The sequence below is a fragment of the Perca flavescens genome, chromosome 18 (genome assembly GCF_004354835.1).
Source record: "Perca flavescens isolate YP-PL-M2 chromosome 18, PFLA_1.0, whole genome shotgun sequence".
Taxonomy (NCBI): Eukaryota; Metazoa; Chordata; class Actinopteri; order Perciformes; family Percidae; genus Perca; species Perca flavescens.
The window spans coordinates 9,982,986-9,999,856 of record NC_041348.1 but is presented as its reverse complement, the minus strand read 5'-3'; the positions used below and the strand labels follow the sequence as shown (position 1 = coordinate 9,999,856).

At 42.8% G+C, this 16,871-nt stretch overlaps 1 protein-coding gene across 1 annotated transcript; it reads right to left on the bottom strand.

Moving 5' to 3' along the window:
- Positions 1–1,933: 1,933 nt before the first annotated feature.
- LOC114573455 (serine incorporator 1) lies at positions 1,934–15,072 on the bottom strand. The gene is made up of 10 exons (XM_028605672.1): positions 14,851–15,072; positions 13,979–14,140; positions 11,259–11,452; positions 10,929–11,008; positions 10,216–10,353; positions 8,625–8,794; positions 6,231–6,321; positions 5,281–5,422; positions 4,929–5,153; positions 1,934–3,198 (listed from the first exon to the last, which is right to left on the bottom strand). Exons 1-10 carry the CDS (start codon positions 14,887–14,889, stop codon positions 3,060–3,062), a joined length of 1,380 nt encoding a protein of 459 aa, XP_028461473.1. The 5' UTR covers positions 14,890–15,072; the 3' UTR covers positions 1,934–3,059.
- Between the last annotated feature and the right edge of the window lie 1,799 nt (positions 15,073–16,871).

Here is a 16,871-nt window from a genome sequence, read left to right as displayed (position 1 = left end):
TGCTTCTTACCACATTACAATCCAGTGTTGTCCGAGTCCTCTTTGCTCAAGTCCCAAGTAAGTCTCAAGTCATTTGGTCCAAGTCTCAAGTTATTTTGGTGGGGGGTCAAGTCCCAAATCAAGTTTCACTTAAAAAAAAAAAAAAAAAAAAAGTCAGGTGCCTTTGGCGTGGTTATTGACGCTAAAAGTCTCCTTTAGCGCCATATCTAAACGCGCTTTATCTAAACATGCTGGGTCGGAACTATTGACGTCACTTTTGATGTCACTTTTGATGCAGTTAAGTTAAAGTGCCCATATTATGAACAAAATCACTTTTTTTTTTCTGGGATTTGGGATGTTATTTTGTGCCTCTGGTGCTTCCACACACATACAAACTGAAAAAAAACCCATCCATGCTGTTTTGAGTGAGATACGGTTTCTGAATGTGTCCTGCCTTCAGTCTCCGGGTGAGCTGTTCAAAATCTGCACGGCTTGTGACGTCACAAGCCGAAACGAGCTGGCTAACCGCAACCGTAAGCATGCAGAGTGGCTAACGCTAGCATGCTACCTCGTTCTCAATAACTGCTACAACACACACAAGTTCACCATAATCTACAAAAGAACTACGTACATGTGCGTAGTCTCCCGGCTAATCCTGCCTTGTAACTGACCAAAGTTGGAGAAACAGCCTTCCTTTTACTGTCTATGGAGCTAGCTAGCTGACATGCTCTACATCTGAGTTACTGCGCATGTGCGAGTGCAATCAAAGATAGTACAGAAGAAGAAAAGACGTCTCCCTCTGTAGCTAAAACAGAAACCAGGTGAAAAGAGGAGCTGCAGCAGTGAGAGAGAGCAGTGCAGTACAACAAAAATGTGTTTTTTGAAAATTAAACCATGTAAACCTATTCTGGTACAACCTGAAAATACAATTATGAACCTGAAAATGAGCATAATATGGGCGCTTTAAGGGAAAGGTCGTGGGTGAGCTTACATGACACGGGAAGAATGGGGCAGTTGGGTTTAGGAAAAGAAGAACGGGACGGTTGGGTTTAGGAAAAGAACGGGACAGTTGGGTTTAGGAAAAGAACGGGACAGTTGGGTTTAGGAAAAGAAGAAAGCGACGGTTGGGTTTAGGAAAAGAAGAAAGCGACGGTTGGGTTTAGGAATCGTGACAGGCGGGACACACCCTGGTCGTGTGAAATATATTTGTGTAATATGTCAATAACTGGGTGAATAGAATCCTAAATGTTACAAAAATCCATCTTTTCTCCGACTCGTAGTATTGTGTGACAAAAAGAACGCAACAACCCGCAGTTATTCGTTTTTCCGACATGGATGTGACAAAAAGAACGCACCATTACTGTAGAGTAGGCTGTATTTTCAAAATAAAAGTCCAAAGAATGTAGAGGTAAATTGATTTTTAAGAATTCTCCCAGATGGTTACCAAGACAAAATAAAAGTCCCCAAGGGTAACAGATGGTTTATTATTCTTCTGTAAATTTCATCTGCTACTTCTGTATATTTTCAGTTACAGAAACCATTCAAATGTTGAAATGGTTAGCTCTTTAAGGACATTTATTCTTCTATTTTTGATGCAGTGCATTATAGAACACACCTCCTGCTGCCATCATGAAATATATTAGGCATAAACAATGACAACAATCCAAAGGACACTGTGTAGATTTTTCATTAGAACTACTTTTTGATAAAGAAATGGTCCTTATTTGTAGCCTGGTTGACACCAGACCCTTCTCAGTTACAACAGTTACAACTGAGAAAGGTCTGGGAAAGGTTATTGACGGATCATTTCCAAAGGGGCGTCACCAACGGACACTGCTCAAATGCCATTGGATAGTCCTTCAACCAATCAGACCAACAGTCGCTGGGCTGCAGGCCTCACAGATAACAGCGTACGGCCCAGAACCACAGAGGCGAGGACCAAAAACACACCTGGTTTCTTTTCAAATCACTTTTATTAAACGAGTTACGATATACTTTTACATGTCAAGAGGAGAAAAAAAAAACAATCATGTTAGGATAAAAGCACGGGTGAGACAATCTTACCAATGTATGTGTGAGGAACTACAGTACATGCTAAACACTAGCAAATAACTTATCTACAAGTCTTTCAAAATTGTACATTTAAAGTCAAAACAATTCAATTCAAGAGACAACAAAAACAGGAATGCCTTTGTTGTGTAAGTGCAAGCTGCAGAGGACACACAGCTGGTAGAGCTTTAACACGTGATGACTAGAATACCACACACACACACACACACACCGCTACACAGCACTGCTCATGCCTGGTGATGGTACGCTTAAGTGGACTGCAATGAGCCGCTCTCGTCTCCGCGCCACAGCTGGAGTCCTGCTTATAAAAACAACATCAGCACAATCTAAGCAGTTCGTTTCTACGTAACAGCATTCCCACATGTAATGTAATGTAATACTGCAGTCAGCACACCCGTCGGAGCCACCGTTAATAAAAAAGCTGATACATACAGCAGATACAGCTACTGTTAATGTCACATCAGGTTTTAAAAAAAGGGGAAAGCATGCAGCTCTGTCTTTATAGAAAGTAAACTAAGGGCGCTTTCATACCGGCCTTGTTTGGTCCGCAACAATGTTGCAACTTCAGTTCCCGAATCGCGAGTCTACCAAACTGTAGGTGTGAAAGCGCCCTTAAAAAAAGACCACTAGGAACTCACAGGATACATTTACAATGGCTAACAGCATGTGGGGGGTGGGTGGGGGACAACCACAACAACAGGCTGCTCAGGGTTCACAATGACACGACACCAGAGGAGCCAGGGCTGCAGTCAGAGCTAGGACGGGACTCTCCGCTCATCGGCCTCGCGGTGAAGAAGCCGCGGCGGACTACAGAGACGAGCCACAGCCACCAAGAACACGATAGAGAGAGAGAGACCCGAAAGAGCCAGTGTGAGCACAGCCCCCGTCCCGCTGGAACCGACGCAGGGTTAGCTACCTACTGTTCTACTGACTTCGTTGAAACAAAAACAAAAAACACAGGTGAAAGCGGAGCACGGGTGTGTGCGTGCGAGCGGTGGGACGGCAGGGATTCAGTCAAAGTCCCGGTTGACCAGGACCAGCGGAGCCACCAGCGTCCACACGTAGAGGGCGATGCAGATCCAGCTGGAGGAGATCTTGACCCACACCGAGGGCCACTTGCTGGTCATGGCTTCGTAGTTGGAGTCGGGGCTGCGGAGAGAACCAACAACGAAGAGGAACAGGTTTACACTTCTTCTGAGATCAGTCTAGGTTTCAAACTAAAAAGATCAAATACAGTACTCTGGAGAATATGAACACAAGTTCACCTACACGCAAGCAGCCCACATACCAACAATCATGGGCCCTCACAGAAATGAACAACCATGCCTGAGCAAAGCAGATCCTGTTACTGTCAACATTTTTAAAATAACATTGCCAATATAATTCCATTCATAAGTAACACAATGACAGCATGTATGACTATATTTGTTTGTTGTTTTATACACATAATGTAATTTAATAAAACATCTAAAAAGCAACAATAATATCAGATAGGGGACCCTGGGAGGAAGTCTATTCAAACGGGGGACAGTCGTGGTCTAATTAGTGTCAGTTTAGGGGTCACGTGAAAAAAAGTTTGGGAACCACTGACACGCCAACCCGACATCCAGGAGGAAAGCCAGTTGGACTGATCAGTCGGATGATTGGACGAACGCGTCACGTGGGTCTGACTGCTCCCGGATTTTACAATGGAGCATAACGGCGGCTCGTTCAGAATACGATCTCATGTTGTACTAAAATAGTTCACCGAAACGTGTTTCTGAAAACATTTCTAGCGAGAAATAGGCCGTGCAGTTGCCAAATCCGTCTTCATTTCGGATCGACAAAAGGTCAGTTTAAAAGATTTTTGTAACATAAGTACACTGGTTCGCTAGTCAAGGGCTAGAACTCCACCAATCAGATTGGTCATTGAGTCCGACTGTCCGCCCTCTGACCCAGCAAGTCAGGTCGGCCAAAATGAAGGCCGACGGCCCCTCCGACGGGCGACCTCTCGGGTCACTGACCTCGCCGGACTGTCCAACGGCCGATTATTGGGGTTTTTGTGTCAGGGCCTTTACACCGCAGGACGGCAGAAAAGCCACTACACATTTTTAGTAAGTGTTCAGAGAAAAAGTTTCTCTTTTAAAGATGGATCAGGCCCCCAGGAACAGCGCTCAGCCATTTTGGGATCTCGTATGTGTACGCGTATGTCATTGGCAGACTGATTTCATGAATTGGCGTATGTATGACACACCAATTTGTATGCTCTTTTTGCGTGTTATCAAGACGCAAAATCACGGGTTTGCGTGTATATCAACGCAAATCGGCCGTCGTTGACCTACATTGCGAGTCAATTTCCGCCGTAGCGACTTTCACCCGGGAGAGCCGGGTTCGCGTCCCGCGTGGCGATTGTTCAGCCGTTTTTTCTTACCCAATGTTTCTTTCCTAAACCCAACCATTTATTGTTTTCCTAAGTGTGTTTTTGTCGTTATTTTCCGTTTTTTTGTCACTGTTTTGTTACTAAAGCCTTTCCCTGTGTTCTTTTCCTAAACCCAACCACTTTTTTTTTTTTTTTTTTTTTTTTAAACAACAGGCGTGTGGCGTTGTTCTCGCGATAGTACGCCGCGTTCTCGCGATAACACGCAACGTGGCAAAAATGCGTACAATAACACGCCATTTGGCTTTATGAAAGTGGCATGTATATTTACGAAAAGTCATGATGCGATGTTGGTCATTGGTTCCCGCAAAATTGTGAACGGAAGCAGGATAGATAAACGTTTCCAAGGTTTCCAGCCAGAGCTGCCTGAACTGGCTTGGTTTGAATTTCCAAAAATGAAGGTTGAACCCTGATCAGCCAACCCTGGTAGGTGCTGTGAAAGAGCCATTCCTGTGCAGCCTACCTGTACCAGTTGGTGAGCGTCATCATGATGTAGAGCGATGCCAGGAACAGCATGAAGTGGAAGAAAGAGTACGAGTAGGTGACGCCGTCCTTCTCGTTGTCCACAGCTCGGCTGGCGCCGCCACCCTCCTCGAAGCTGTCGCTCTGGGGCCCGTCCTCGATCAGAGCCGACTCGTCGCTGGTCAGAGTCAGCTTGTTCACCTGGGCGTTGGACGAATTACGAATGCTGACGGACAGGCACAGGAGAAGAGAGAACAGCGGCGGAGTCAGCCGTCTTCTCAAACAACAGTACGAGGAGGACAGACGTACTGTATATCAACCGAAAACAAAACAAAAATGAAGGACTTCCTCACCTGGAGTAGAGGACACACATGAGGAAGAGGATCAATCCCACAATCCCCTGGGCATCCCACCACTGAACCACATGGTCCTGACCTGCAGGACTGGTGCTGTTCAGCCCGATGATACCCAGAAGGCTCGGGTTACATTTCCTGTCTGGAACGAGAGAAGATTTTCAATTCATGCTACAGTATGTCACAGCTTTTTATTTATCTGCTACCTGTCACAGGGGCTCAGAGAGAAATGGGTGCTTATGAGCATCATAACAGTTAATATGTCATCATGATGTGTCATCATCAGCTGCCGTGTGCTCTTCCGTTACTTGGATCCTATTTTGAATGAGCGTGGCCAGTGTTTCTACCAGTTTTGAGAACTGGTAACCAGCTTATTCAATTCAATTTTATCAATAGTATCAAATCATAACGCTTTATCTCGAGACACTTTACAGATGGAGTAGGCCTAGACCACACTATGATTTACAAAGACCCAACTATTTCCCACGAGCAAGCATTTGGTGCAACCGTGGCGAGGAAAAACTCCCTTTTTAGGGCAGAAACCCTCGGAGAGACCCGGGTTCTTAGTGAGCGGCGTCCGTCACTGCCGGTTTGGGCACGGCCACTGATATAGATACTGAAAAAAAATATATTATTATTATAGCAGTTGGAATGATGAACAGGTGCGGTTATAATTACAATTAAGATAGTGGAACTAGACTAGTATGACTAGAAGTAATAGGAATAATATTTCACACTTATTCAGTCAGCTGCTGCTTATGGTCAGCCTTTTGAAGTGATACGGCTTTTTAAAAAGAGAAACATATATACTGTAAGAGAAACACAGTTTGGGGATGAGAGGAACCCGATTCTCTCCCCGAGCTCCCAGTAACAGAGCCAGGTGAAGCTGCACAGGTAGTTACAATACGCTGATGTAGTGTATAAAAGCTCTAGGATGGATGCTATCCTACCAGGCTCATTGGTCATGGCCGACCAGGTCAAGTACATGGTGTACAGGGTAACCAGGGAGGACTGCAGCAGGCCAGACCTGGGCTGGGACTCCTTCACACAGAGAACAGCAGGGATTAGCAGGAAAAAATAAAATAATAATAATCAATCAAATCAATCCAAAGGCCGACTCTGACAACCAAAAAGCAAAAACTCCTGCTAACAGCAGTCTGTATATCAACACGGTCTAAAATGATTATGTTAGTGACTCTCTTTTTCATCCATGTCTTTCACCTCTCTGGGATTCATTCTACATGCGGTTATCACCATCATGTGTTTGTTTTCTGTCAGTCTTGCTACTGCAATACTGCACATAATTTATTTATTATAAAACAATATATACACAAGCATCACATTGCCAGCTGTTTAGGGCTGCGTACCTACTTCAATACTTTTTAGCCATTGACCGAAATGCTTTTAAAGTATTGAAAAAAATGCCTCGTCATTCAATACCAAATTTCAATAACTAAAGAGTAAATCTGATCAGCGTCCGTGAGCCAATGAGCATGATTCTACCAAGATTTAATAAAGGCTGGCTAACGTTACACATTGTAGAGACACGCAGGGAAAACTCTACGTTACACACAGAGACGGGGCTCAGTAGTGGGGTCAGCCCTATGGTCCCACATTTCTAGGACATTTTCAAAATTAGGTCTTGTGTTCCTACATTTCCCTTCAATTTAAGCCCTATCCTCCTACAACATTTTTTTTAGGGTTAGGGGGATAAAATCTGACACAAATTTATGAAAAAGGAAATGTGGGAACATAGGGCTTAATTTTCTGTGAAAAAAAAAAAAAATCTTAGCGATGGCATGCTCCCCACGTAGTAGGAAAAATAAATAAAAAGAATTGTGCTGTTGTAATTTCTTTTTGTTTTATAAAATTGGTATCGAAAAAAAGTTTAGGAACTGGTATCGAAGTCACGGTATAAGTACCGGTATCGAATATGTTTTAAGGATACCCAGCCGTACAACTAGGGATGCAGCGGGTAACCGATTTCACTATTAACTCTTTAAAATGTCAGGGTTAATTATTCGTAAAAGCTCCGCTACACCCGAGTGTTAACTGACTGCTCGCTATGTGTAGCAATGTGTGCAGTTCTTATTAAACCTCCTTGACAACATCAACGCTACACACATGAAATGACGGCGAGTATCGAGTGATGTTCAACGGGTCGCCGTGGTGGGATAACTTACTGCTACGTAACGTTTACGTTACATAAAGTTAGCAAACACCGGGAAAACACAGATTAGAGCCAGGCCCTGACCTCAAAACAGCTGCAACAGGGAATCCAGCCAAAGTTGGTAAGCTTGTTAGCGACTTTGCTAGCAACTTTGTTAACAAGCTAACAAACACAGCCGTTTGTTAGCTTGTTAACGTTACCAGTTAGCTAACGTTAGCCTGTTTAATGTTAACAGTAACGTTACCAGTTAGCCAACGTTAGCCTGTTTAATGTTAACGGTAACGTTACAGTTAACAGCTAACAAGTCAGAAGCCGACGTCTGCTTTTACAGCGAGCAAGCGGACGATAGCGTTATGTTCGTACGAGTCAAAACGCTGCAACTGCTCAATCATGTCACTGACGTTACCGCTTAGAGCTGCAAAGAGATCTCTCCATCACATTTATGTATTCCTTGGCAGCATGCTACGCATCTCTGTCTTTGTCTGTGGTGTGACTGATTCCCCTCTAATCTTTTCAGATGTTGGTTGATGACTGATCATGTTATTTTCAAAACTGTTAACTGTTATTTGGGTTTCAATAGGCAGCAATAAATAACACATTCAAATCTCGAGTGTAGATGTGATTTCATACATTAGTAGTGAAATTAACGAATGCAAAATAATCGTGCAAACCGCGATTATTCTTCAGACTTTAATCGTACCAACAAAATCTATAATCGTTGCATCCCTACCTACAACTGGACCACAAAAAAAAGTACCACTCTACAGCCTCTGATCTTTCCAGAGATATAAAAAGTGAGGTTACACTTTACTTGAAGGTATCTACATAAGAGTGTCATGACACTGTCATGAACGGGTCACAAACAAGTCAAACTTTTATGACATAAGGCTTCTTTTAGTAAGGGCCATTGTTTTTGACAAGTTATGGTTAGGGTTAGAGTTAGGGTTCATGTGTCATAACTGTGTCATGTGTTCATGACAGTGTCATGTCACTCTTATGTAGATACCTTCAAGTAAAGTGTTACCAAAAGTGAACATGTAAAAGTGTCTTGGGGTTGTGTTGAGTACAGACCATAAACATGCAAGAACTGAAAATCCTCTGGGTAAAAGCATGAGAAATCTTATTTTTCCTTCTTCGGTCACAGACATGAACGTAGAAGAGAGGCGGTGCGAACCTGGATCTGAGGCAGGATGGACAGGACCGAGGCGGCGACGCAGAGGAGCATGTTGATGCTGATGAACACCTTGTTTTCGGTGCAGCCGTCAGAGTGGGTGTAGTAGACGTAGAACATGACCAGAGACAACAGAGACAACACGTAGTTGATTGTGGTGACCGACAGCAGAGCTGTGAACGCACAAAATAACAGGTCAACGTGATCAAACAGGAAGCTCTTTACATGGGAGCTACGACACAATCTGATCAGATCACCGTCTTTATTCTTTTTTAATCATGGGCTTAAATGGAAACATTTTCCCTCACAACAATAAATGTCTTAAAGGTCCCATATTACATCCATTTTCAGATTCATACATGTATTTTGTGTTTCTACTAGAAAATGTTTACATGCTTTAGTGTTCAAAAGACATTTCTCATCCTGTCTGACTACACCTGTATTCACCCCCTGTCTGAAATGCTCCGTTTTAGCGTCTGTCTATTCAAGCCCCCCCTCCCGAACAAAAAGCCCAGTCTAATGAAAAAAAAAAAAAAAAAAAAAAAAAAAGCCACGTTTCCAGGTTTTCCACATCCGCGCTCTTTGAGTCTCTGCCCCGTCATTGCAGCCGGGGAATGACTGTAACGGCACTGTAGCGGCACCTTCTACCTATATGTAGAATAATTGTGACATCACAAATGTAGAAAGTTCTGACTGCTCATTTAAAAGGCACAGTTTCTAAATATGGGCTGTGTGCATTTCTCTATGAATTGAGCGCTTTGATACTTTCACAGAAGGGTTGGGTATTGTTTTTTTTCCTGATACTCGTGCTTTAGAAATACTTTTAAAATGGTACCGGTGCCTAAACCGATACTTTATATCGGTTATATATAAAATAAATAAAAAAATAAAAAAGGGCACAAAACGATGATAAAGAACAACTTGTTTATTGCTAGGGCCATTTGGTCAAAATGAAATGATTTATTAATAATGTAATAAGAACATATTACCAGTAAATCACACTTTACACCGTTTAACGTTAGTGGTCATCATTTTAACCGTGTTTGATCCAGCTACTAGCTAGCGGTAGGCTATCAATACCTGCTGTCCAGTGTGTATTAAATGTTATCTAGCGTCACATGCAGCAATGTTTCTGTTGCCTCTAATGTCCGTTTTGGAGCATCAGAGGGCAGTGCAGGCATTTAAGAGGCACCGAAAGATTGCTATTTGGTCAAGTAGATACCGGTCATTTAGGTGCCATATAAGCACCGGGTTTTCGGTACCCAATCCTTTTTCACAGTTTTTATATTAACACCTCGACCTACTTTATAATAATAAAAAAAATGTAATTAAAATAATTGAAAAAAATAAATAAAAAATAAAAGACATGAAAAGCTCACTTTTTATAATATGGAACCTTTAAGAAATACAGACTCATTTTGCTGATTTCCATTTTCTACTTTAGGCCCTTTGTTGTTTCCATGAGCAGTTTATATCTATCACTGTCACATAAATGAGCCAGCTGTAATTAACACTAAGCCTTTTTTTTTAAGGTTGTTTATTGATCAAGTTTTTAATCCATACGTTTAGCCTCATAGCAAAACCGCCACCATACCTGCGTACCAGCAGCGAGAGTTGCCCTCCTCCATCTTCTCCACCCAGGACTCATTCCAGGAATGAGCAAAGTCAATGAGGAGAACCAGCTGGATGAGGATGAAGCAGAAGGCTCCAGCCATGCCGACGTAGAACCACACTGTGGAAGAGACACCGTCACTGCATCTGCAGATTCTAATACAGCTGCAATCTCAATTTGATTCCAAACCTGTTCTGGGCCACAAAAAGCTTACTCTTGGTTGCCAGGACAGGAATACAAAAAAACATAATGTCCAGTAAAGACCATTGTACTTTATCTCCAAACTAACAGACTAAATGTTTCTTTAAAATAAGCCTCCTTTTAAAAAGGTCAATATTCAATGTATCAGAACCCAAGGCTCTATTTTTGTTTTGTTCATGACATTTTAGAGATACATGGGTTTGGCCATGAATAAAAACATTTTCTTCAACACGTTCATTTTAAAATCAGTTGTGATGTCATATGCAGGTTAATCCCTGGTAACCATAGTCTTGATCTACTGTCACAGAGGCACAAACACTCATTGCAGGAATCGACAGATACTGGTTTTTAAAGGCCGATGCCAGTTATTAGTAGTTAATGAGACCGATAGCCGATATTTGCAACAGATATGCCAAAAAAACGGGCCCATATTCGGTCTTTACCCACTACGTTGCATTTCATTTGAGAGGAAAAAGACAATGATGGACAGTTACCAGTAGTGAAGGGACCTTCTGTGATGAAAAATGATCCAATTGTTATGGCAGCAGCTGCAGCAAACTTAAAGAACCAAAACCTGAGAGAGAGAGAGAGAGAGAGAGAGAGAGAGAGAGAGAGTCCTGTATCAGCTGTTGGCAAAAAACTGCAGAACTCAATTCTTGCACAGATTCAACTAATTGCTAACAATTTTTAATATGGATTAATCATTCAAGGCAGGCAAAAATGCCAAACATGATCTCTTTGCTACATTTCATCGGCCTCTATAATGCAGGTGATAAGAACAGTAACGTCTGAGTCAGTTAATGGATCGACGGATGCCGACTCACCCGTTGTGCAGCGCAGCTCGGGGGTCCTGGCTGCTCTTGACTTTGATCATGAGCAGAGAGAAGAGCAGGAAGAACATGGCCATGCCGAAGCAAACGCGGTACACAGCCTTGTAGCCAACCAGAACGTCGCAGTTCACGTGACCCTCCACACCAGGAATAGACGAGCCCATCCCACCTTCACAGAAACCTGGAATCTACAGCACACACACACACACACACACACACACACACACACACACACACACACACACACACACACACACACACACACACACACACACACACACACACACACACACACACACACACACACACACACACACACACACACACACACACACACACACACACACACACACACACACACACACACACACACACACACACACACACACACACAAATTAGATCAGTGTGTCCAACACACACTAAAGAGAGCTGCTCAGCCTTTAAAACCTGTTCCCTTTTAGGAAGTCTTCTCCAGGCCTTCAGGATCAGACAGAAAGACCAAAGAAAAGAGTTCAATCCTTGGCGTCACTAAAACCCAAAGCGAGAGGCAGTGTCTTATCGATGAGTCTGGAATGCACCGTGAAACATTCAACTTCATTTTTAAAATATACGGATAAAACATCTGCACCGCCTCACACATCAATTGTTTTTATACATAATGCCACCACAACTACCAAACTACACTGTAGCTACAACAGCACTCCGACTGTGGAGATTCAATCACAAGTCTCGTGCTACGTGTCCATTGGCGAGCGGCATTTCCACGCTTCCCATTCGTTGTCTACGTAAGCAGTTGGGCAATGCATTCCGGTAGCGTTTCGGCAACTTTCGAGACACAGGGCGTCGACTTGCCAGCTCCTCATTTGCATAAAGTTGAGCTTAATCAGGGGCGTCCAGGTCGACTCAAACTCACAAAAAAAATCTTTTAATCGGACCGTCAATAGTAAATTGATAATTGGTATAAGGAAATGGTATACGATTGTGCAAACTAAAATAAATATCAATAAACACTATGGAGGTTCATTAAATGTGCAACAAGCGATTGTACATTTTGTTTAGAAATCACTGAGGTGGCTCTTGACCAAATACCACCAGAAGCAGCTGTGATTTATCGTTGTATGAGTCAGCTTAGTCTTTGTTTTACTGTGGAGCCAGTTCAAGTTAATACACAAATAAAATCAACTGGATATCGTCTCCATTGTAATGTACTACGGATTTCAATGAATAAATGGTCGGTTAGTCGCTGTTAAAATACATTAAAGTGCTCATATTATGCTTTTTGGCTTTTTCCCTTTCCTTTATTGTGTTATATATTCTTTTTTTGTGCATGTTATAGGTTTACAAAGTGAAAAAGCCCAAAGTCCACCCCAAACGCACTTATCATCTCCAACAGTAAACACTGTTCACAAACTGGTCTATTGTAGTCCAGCCTTTACTTCAGAGACAAACGTGGTTCACTTTGTAATAATGCTCGCCAAGCTGCTAGTGTGGCACGCCCTCATGCTCTGCTTCTGACTGGCTAGTAGTCCTTAACTAGCTACTGTCAGGGTACACCCTCAAACTCTGCTTCTGAGTGGCTAGTAGTCCTTACCTAGGTACTGTCAGGGCACGCCCTCATACTCTGCTCCTGACTGGCTAGTGGTCCTTACCAGTGTTGGGAGTAACGGCGTTTAAGTATAACGGCGTTACTAACGGCGTTATTTTTTCAGTAACAAAGTAATCTAATTAATTACTTTTCCCATCGTTGCAACGCCGTTATCGTTACTGAGAATGTAAAGTGGCGCGTTACTACAATTTGGTTGAATGAAGCGCGAGGTGAAGGTGTCAGGCTTTGGCTACACACCAGCTGCCTGGAGAGAGCATGGAGGGGGGGGGATGATGACACCGTTGCAAATGCGGATGCCCTGCTCACGCTGTCTCACTGCACGCTATTAAAAAATTCTTTGCTACCACTAAACACAAGTCAGCGACAATGGCGACGAGCCAGGGAAATCCAAAGGTAGCGTTCTCGAACTGGAAGTACCGGCTCTACTTCTCGCTCATTGAAATTAAAGGCAAGAATGTTTATGTATCATGCACGCTATGCCCAGGAAAAAATGACTTTATCCACGTCTGCCTCAACAAACGTAATAGCGTTATAGAACATAAAAAATAACGTCACAGTTACTTTGCTGAGTAACTAATTACTTTTACAATGTGGTAACTGAGTTACTAACTCAATTACTTTTTGGGAGAAGTAATTTGTAACTGTAACTAATTACTTTTTTAAAGTAAGATAACCAACACTGGTCCTTACCTAGGTATGGTCAGGGCACACCCTCATATTCTGCTTCTGACTGGCTAGTAGTCCTTACCTAGGTACAGTCAGGGTACGCCCTCATACTCTGCTCCTGACTGGCTAGTAGTCCTTACCTAGCTACTGTGCATGGGCAACTCCCAACAAAGATGGAACAGAAGTGCGATGCCTCACTCTGTAGCTAAAACAGAGAGCTCAACACACAGGGTGAAAAGAGGAGCTGCGGCAATGTGCAGTACAACAAAAATATGGTGTTTTTTGAAAATTAAACCATGTAAACCTATTCTGGTACAACCTCAAAATACAATTCTGAACCTGAAAATGAGCATAATATGATCACTTTAACCAAAGACCAATGTTTTATTTTAACAACCCACAGTTGGGTTTTTTATTTTTTATTTGAGGAACCACACGTACCTTCTTAAGCTGCCCCTCCATGCCGGGCATCAACATAATACAGGCAACACCCACTCCCAGCAGCAGGAAGAAGGCGTAGATGAGGCGAGTTACAGTCGAGTTGTTTCCGCTGGGGCAGCATCGACACAGCAGGCAGGGGGCGCTGCCGCACAGGCATGGGATCTGCACACAAATCAGCATTAGGATGTATTCCTTTTACTCCAATTACCACAAAGACACACAGCTAGGCCCGGTGTAAGTTGCCTCCGCATGTCGCAATAGATCCTCGTGCTGCTGACTGCAGCGGATACCCGACCTGTTTACATGCTGCAGTGTTGCAACAGCTGGCGTTAACGTCCACCTTGCTCTGTTGACATCATCGACAGCTGCGTGTTTACAATTTTCACAAACGGCGAACCACCAAATACACGTCGACACGACGACTATACACCAATGCACGCGTTTCATTTAGCAACAACAGACGGTTCGACATTATTTAACGACCCTAATTTAACGTTAGGGTTAAGGTTAACGTTAGCTGGCTGGTTGACGTTAACGGACGTTAGCTAGCTAGCTGGTTTCCAAACAAAAAGGCAGACGCCATGTAGCCCTACGGTTAGCCTCCGTAACTACAGGAGCCAATAACCCACCCACGTTATGAACTAGCTAGAACCTTTGTATCGGCAGCATTGTGGACGAACAGTAACGTTAAGTGAATGCTAACGAGCTACCGTTACATCGCGTTTATCAACGTCCGCCGCAGTGAATTATTCAGCGGCCTGCCGTGCTTGTTATTGCGCAGTCACGACCGACAGCGCTCTGTGAAGTCGAAGCAGCTAGCTAATGGCAGAGATAATAGCATATCCACTGATAACAAGACGTGTGTCACTTACCCAGCTCGCCATGGAGCACAATCCCAGCACGGCTCCCATGATGGCCGATGTTTGTTCTTCTCTGGTCTCTCGTTAGATAGCTGTTGCTTTCCCCGAAGATGGATGATGCGCTTCGTTCTCCTTCTTCCTCTTCTTCTTCTGCTTCTAAAACAAAGTGGAAGGTGGTTCTTCTTCTTCTTCTTCTTCTTCAGTTGCTTGTTTAACGGCGGATGCGGACTAACTTAGCGCACTACCGCCACCCTCCAGATAAATTGTGCATGATCATCACTATGGCTTACATCTGGAAGGTGGTTTACATGCACTTTAGCGTTTCTGCTGCCCCCCATAGGACGACTGCAGCACTCTCAGTCTCATGGATGTATTACCATTCTAAACTGTCTTTGGTATTTTAATCATGACAAATAACATGATAAACATAAAAAAATAAAGAAAAAAGTGATTAGTACATAGACAGATATCATCAGTTCATAAAAATAGCATACAGGATAGGATACATAGATTCAGTTTTAATAGTTTTTAGAATATAGGATTAACGTAAATTTGATTTCATTTCCAAAAATTAAAAAAGGGTGGTTTACGTTTGGAAAATCTAGATTTATAAATGTGAGATTTTGCGAGTAATGACGTCAAATTGATAGTGTTCATTCACTTTGATAACAGAGTGAGAAATAATAGCGAAACAACATATTTTCATAGGAAAGAGAAAATCCAGAGTCAATATATTGGGAAATACATTTACTGACAAGAGTGGGAACACGGCCAAAAAAGATGACATAACACTTCAATATTGAGAGACCTGCAGACTACTGAGTGGTCGGAGAGAATCGTCACTAATCACTGCGTCATCATTGCTAGCGACAGACGACACCGGAGCAATCTCGGAAGTGGAACGTCGTGGAAATAGACTACTTGCTTGCTTGCTAGCTAGCTTAGCTATGTTCCACAACACATGTAGTCTCGCTTTGCCAGACCTTCCTCCACAACGCAGCAAAGGAAGGTCTGGCTCCTCCACACAGCATTCCGACATGCTTTGGTTTATTGGCATTACTTTAAACCAATCACAATCGTCATGGGCGGCGCTAAGCACCGGCAAAATTGCCTCAGGAAGGAGCTTGTTTTGGTGGAACATGTGTACGTTCAAATGGTGTTTCAGTCGTCCAACAGAAAACTCAGATTGGACAGATAGTCTAGCTAGCTGTCTGGATTTACCCTGCAGAGATCTGAGGAGCAGTTAACCATAGTCCTCATAGTCTTATAACACCGTTATTTCCCATTTTTTGGGATCAATAAAAATCTATCTATCTATCTATCTATCTATCTATCTATCTATCTATCTATCTATCTATCTAGCGGAATTTCTGGTGGCAATGATGTGTTTTATCCAGCGTCTTATCAGCCAGGAAGTGATTTTTGATATTATTGTCTTTCTCTTCTGCTCCTTCCCGCACACCTAATTTCTCCCACTTTCCTTTGCAGTCTGTAAAAACCATCGCCTTTCCCTCCCTTCCTCCCATTGCTTTTGCCATCTATCATTCAGTCAAAAAGTGCTCTGAACTTCTGTTTTTCTTACACTGACTGCCAAATCAATGTGATCCTCCCTCAAAGAGCAAGACAAATCAATTGTAGGTTTCATGTGACCTTCACACGAACCCTTATCTCTGTGTTACATAAATACGTATACATAAAAACAACCAGTGTCCAATTCTGCAGCTTTAGGGAACGCTTGCAGCAATTCCAATTGAAAATATATTAAAAGTGTATTGGATTCTAGGATTTAAAATCAAGTAAGTAAAAATAGCAACAAAAGAGTCCTTGATCATCTGGACCAGGTCACCACTATGTTTCTGAGCTTAGATCATTTTGTTACTTATGTACATACTATTCCCATAGGTCTAGCATGAGCTTCTATTCTCAAATACTGTAAGATTGTGTTATTTGTTATGTATGTTAGTGATACGTTGGTGGTGTATTTAGTGCGTGAGCTTACATAGAAAACTGTGGGATGTTTTGACGAGCATCGT

Bases quoted from the DNA above. Each gene is read 5' to 3' on its own strand.
- LOC114573455 (XM_028605672.1), bottom strand. From the start codon at position 14,889: ATGGGAGCCGTGCTGGGATTGTGCTCCATGGCGAGCTGG. The intron at 11,009-11,258 runs GTGAGTCGGCAT...TCTCTCTCTCAG, and splicing joins CGAGCTGCGCTGCACAACGG to GTTTTGGTTCTTTAAGTTTG. The intron at 6,322-8,624 runs GTTCGCACCGCC...CTCTGTGTGAAG, and splicing joins CCATCCTGCCTCAGATCCAG to GAGTCCCAGCCCAGGTCTGG.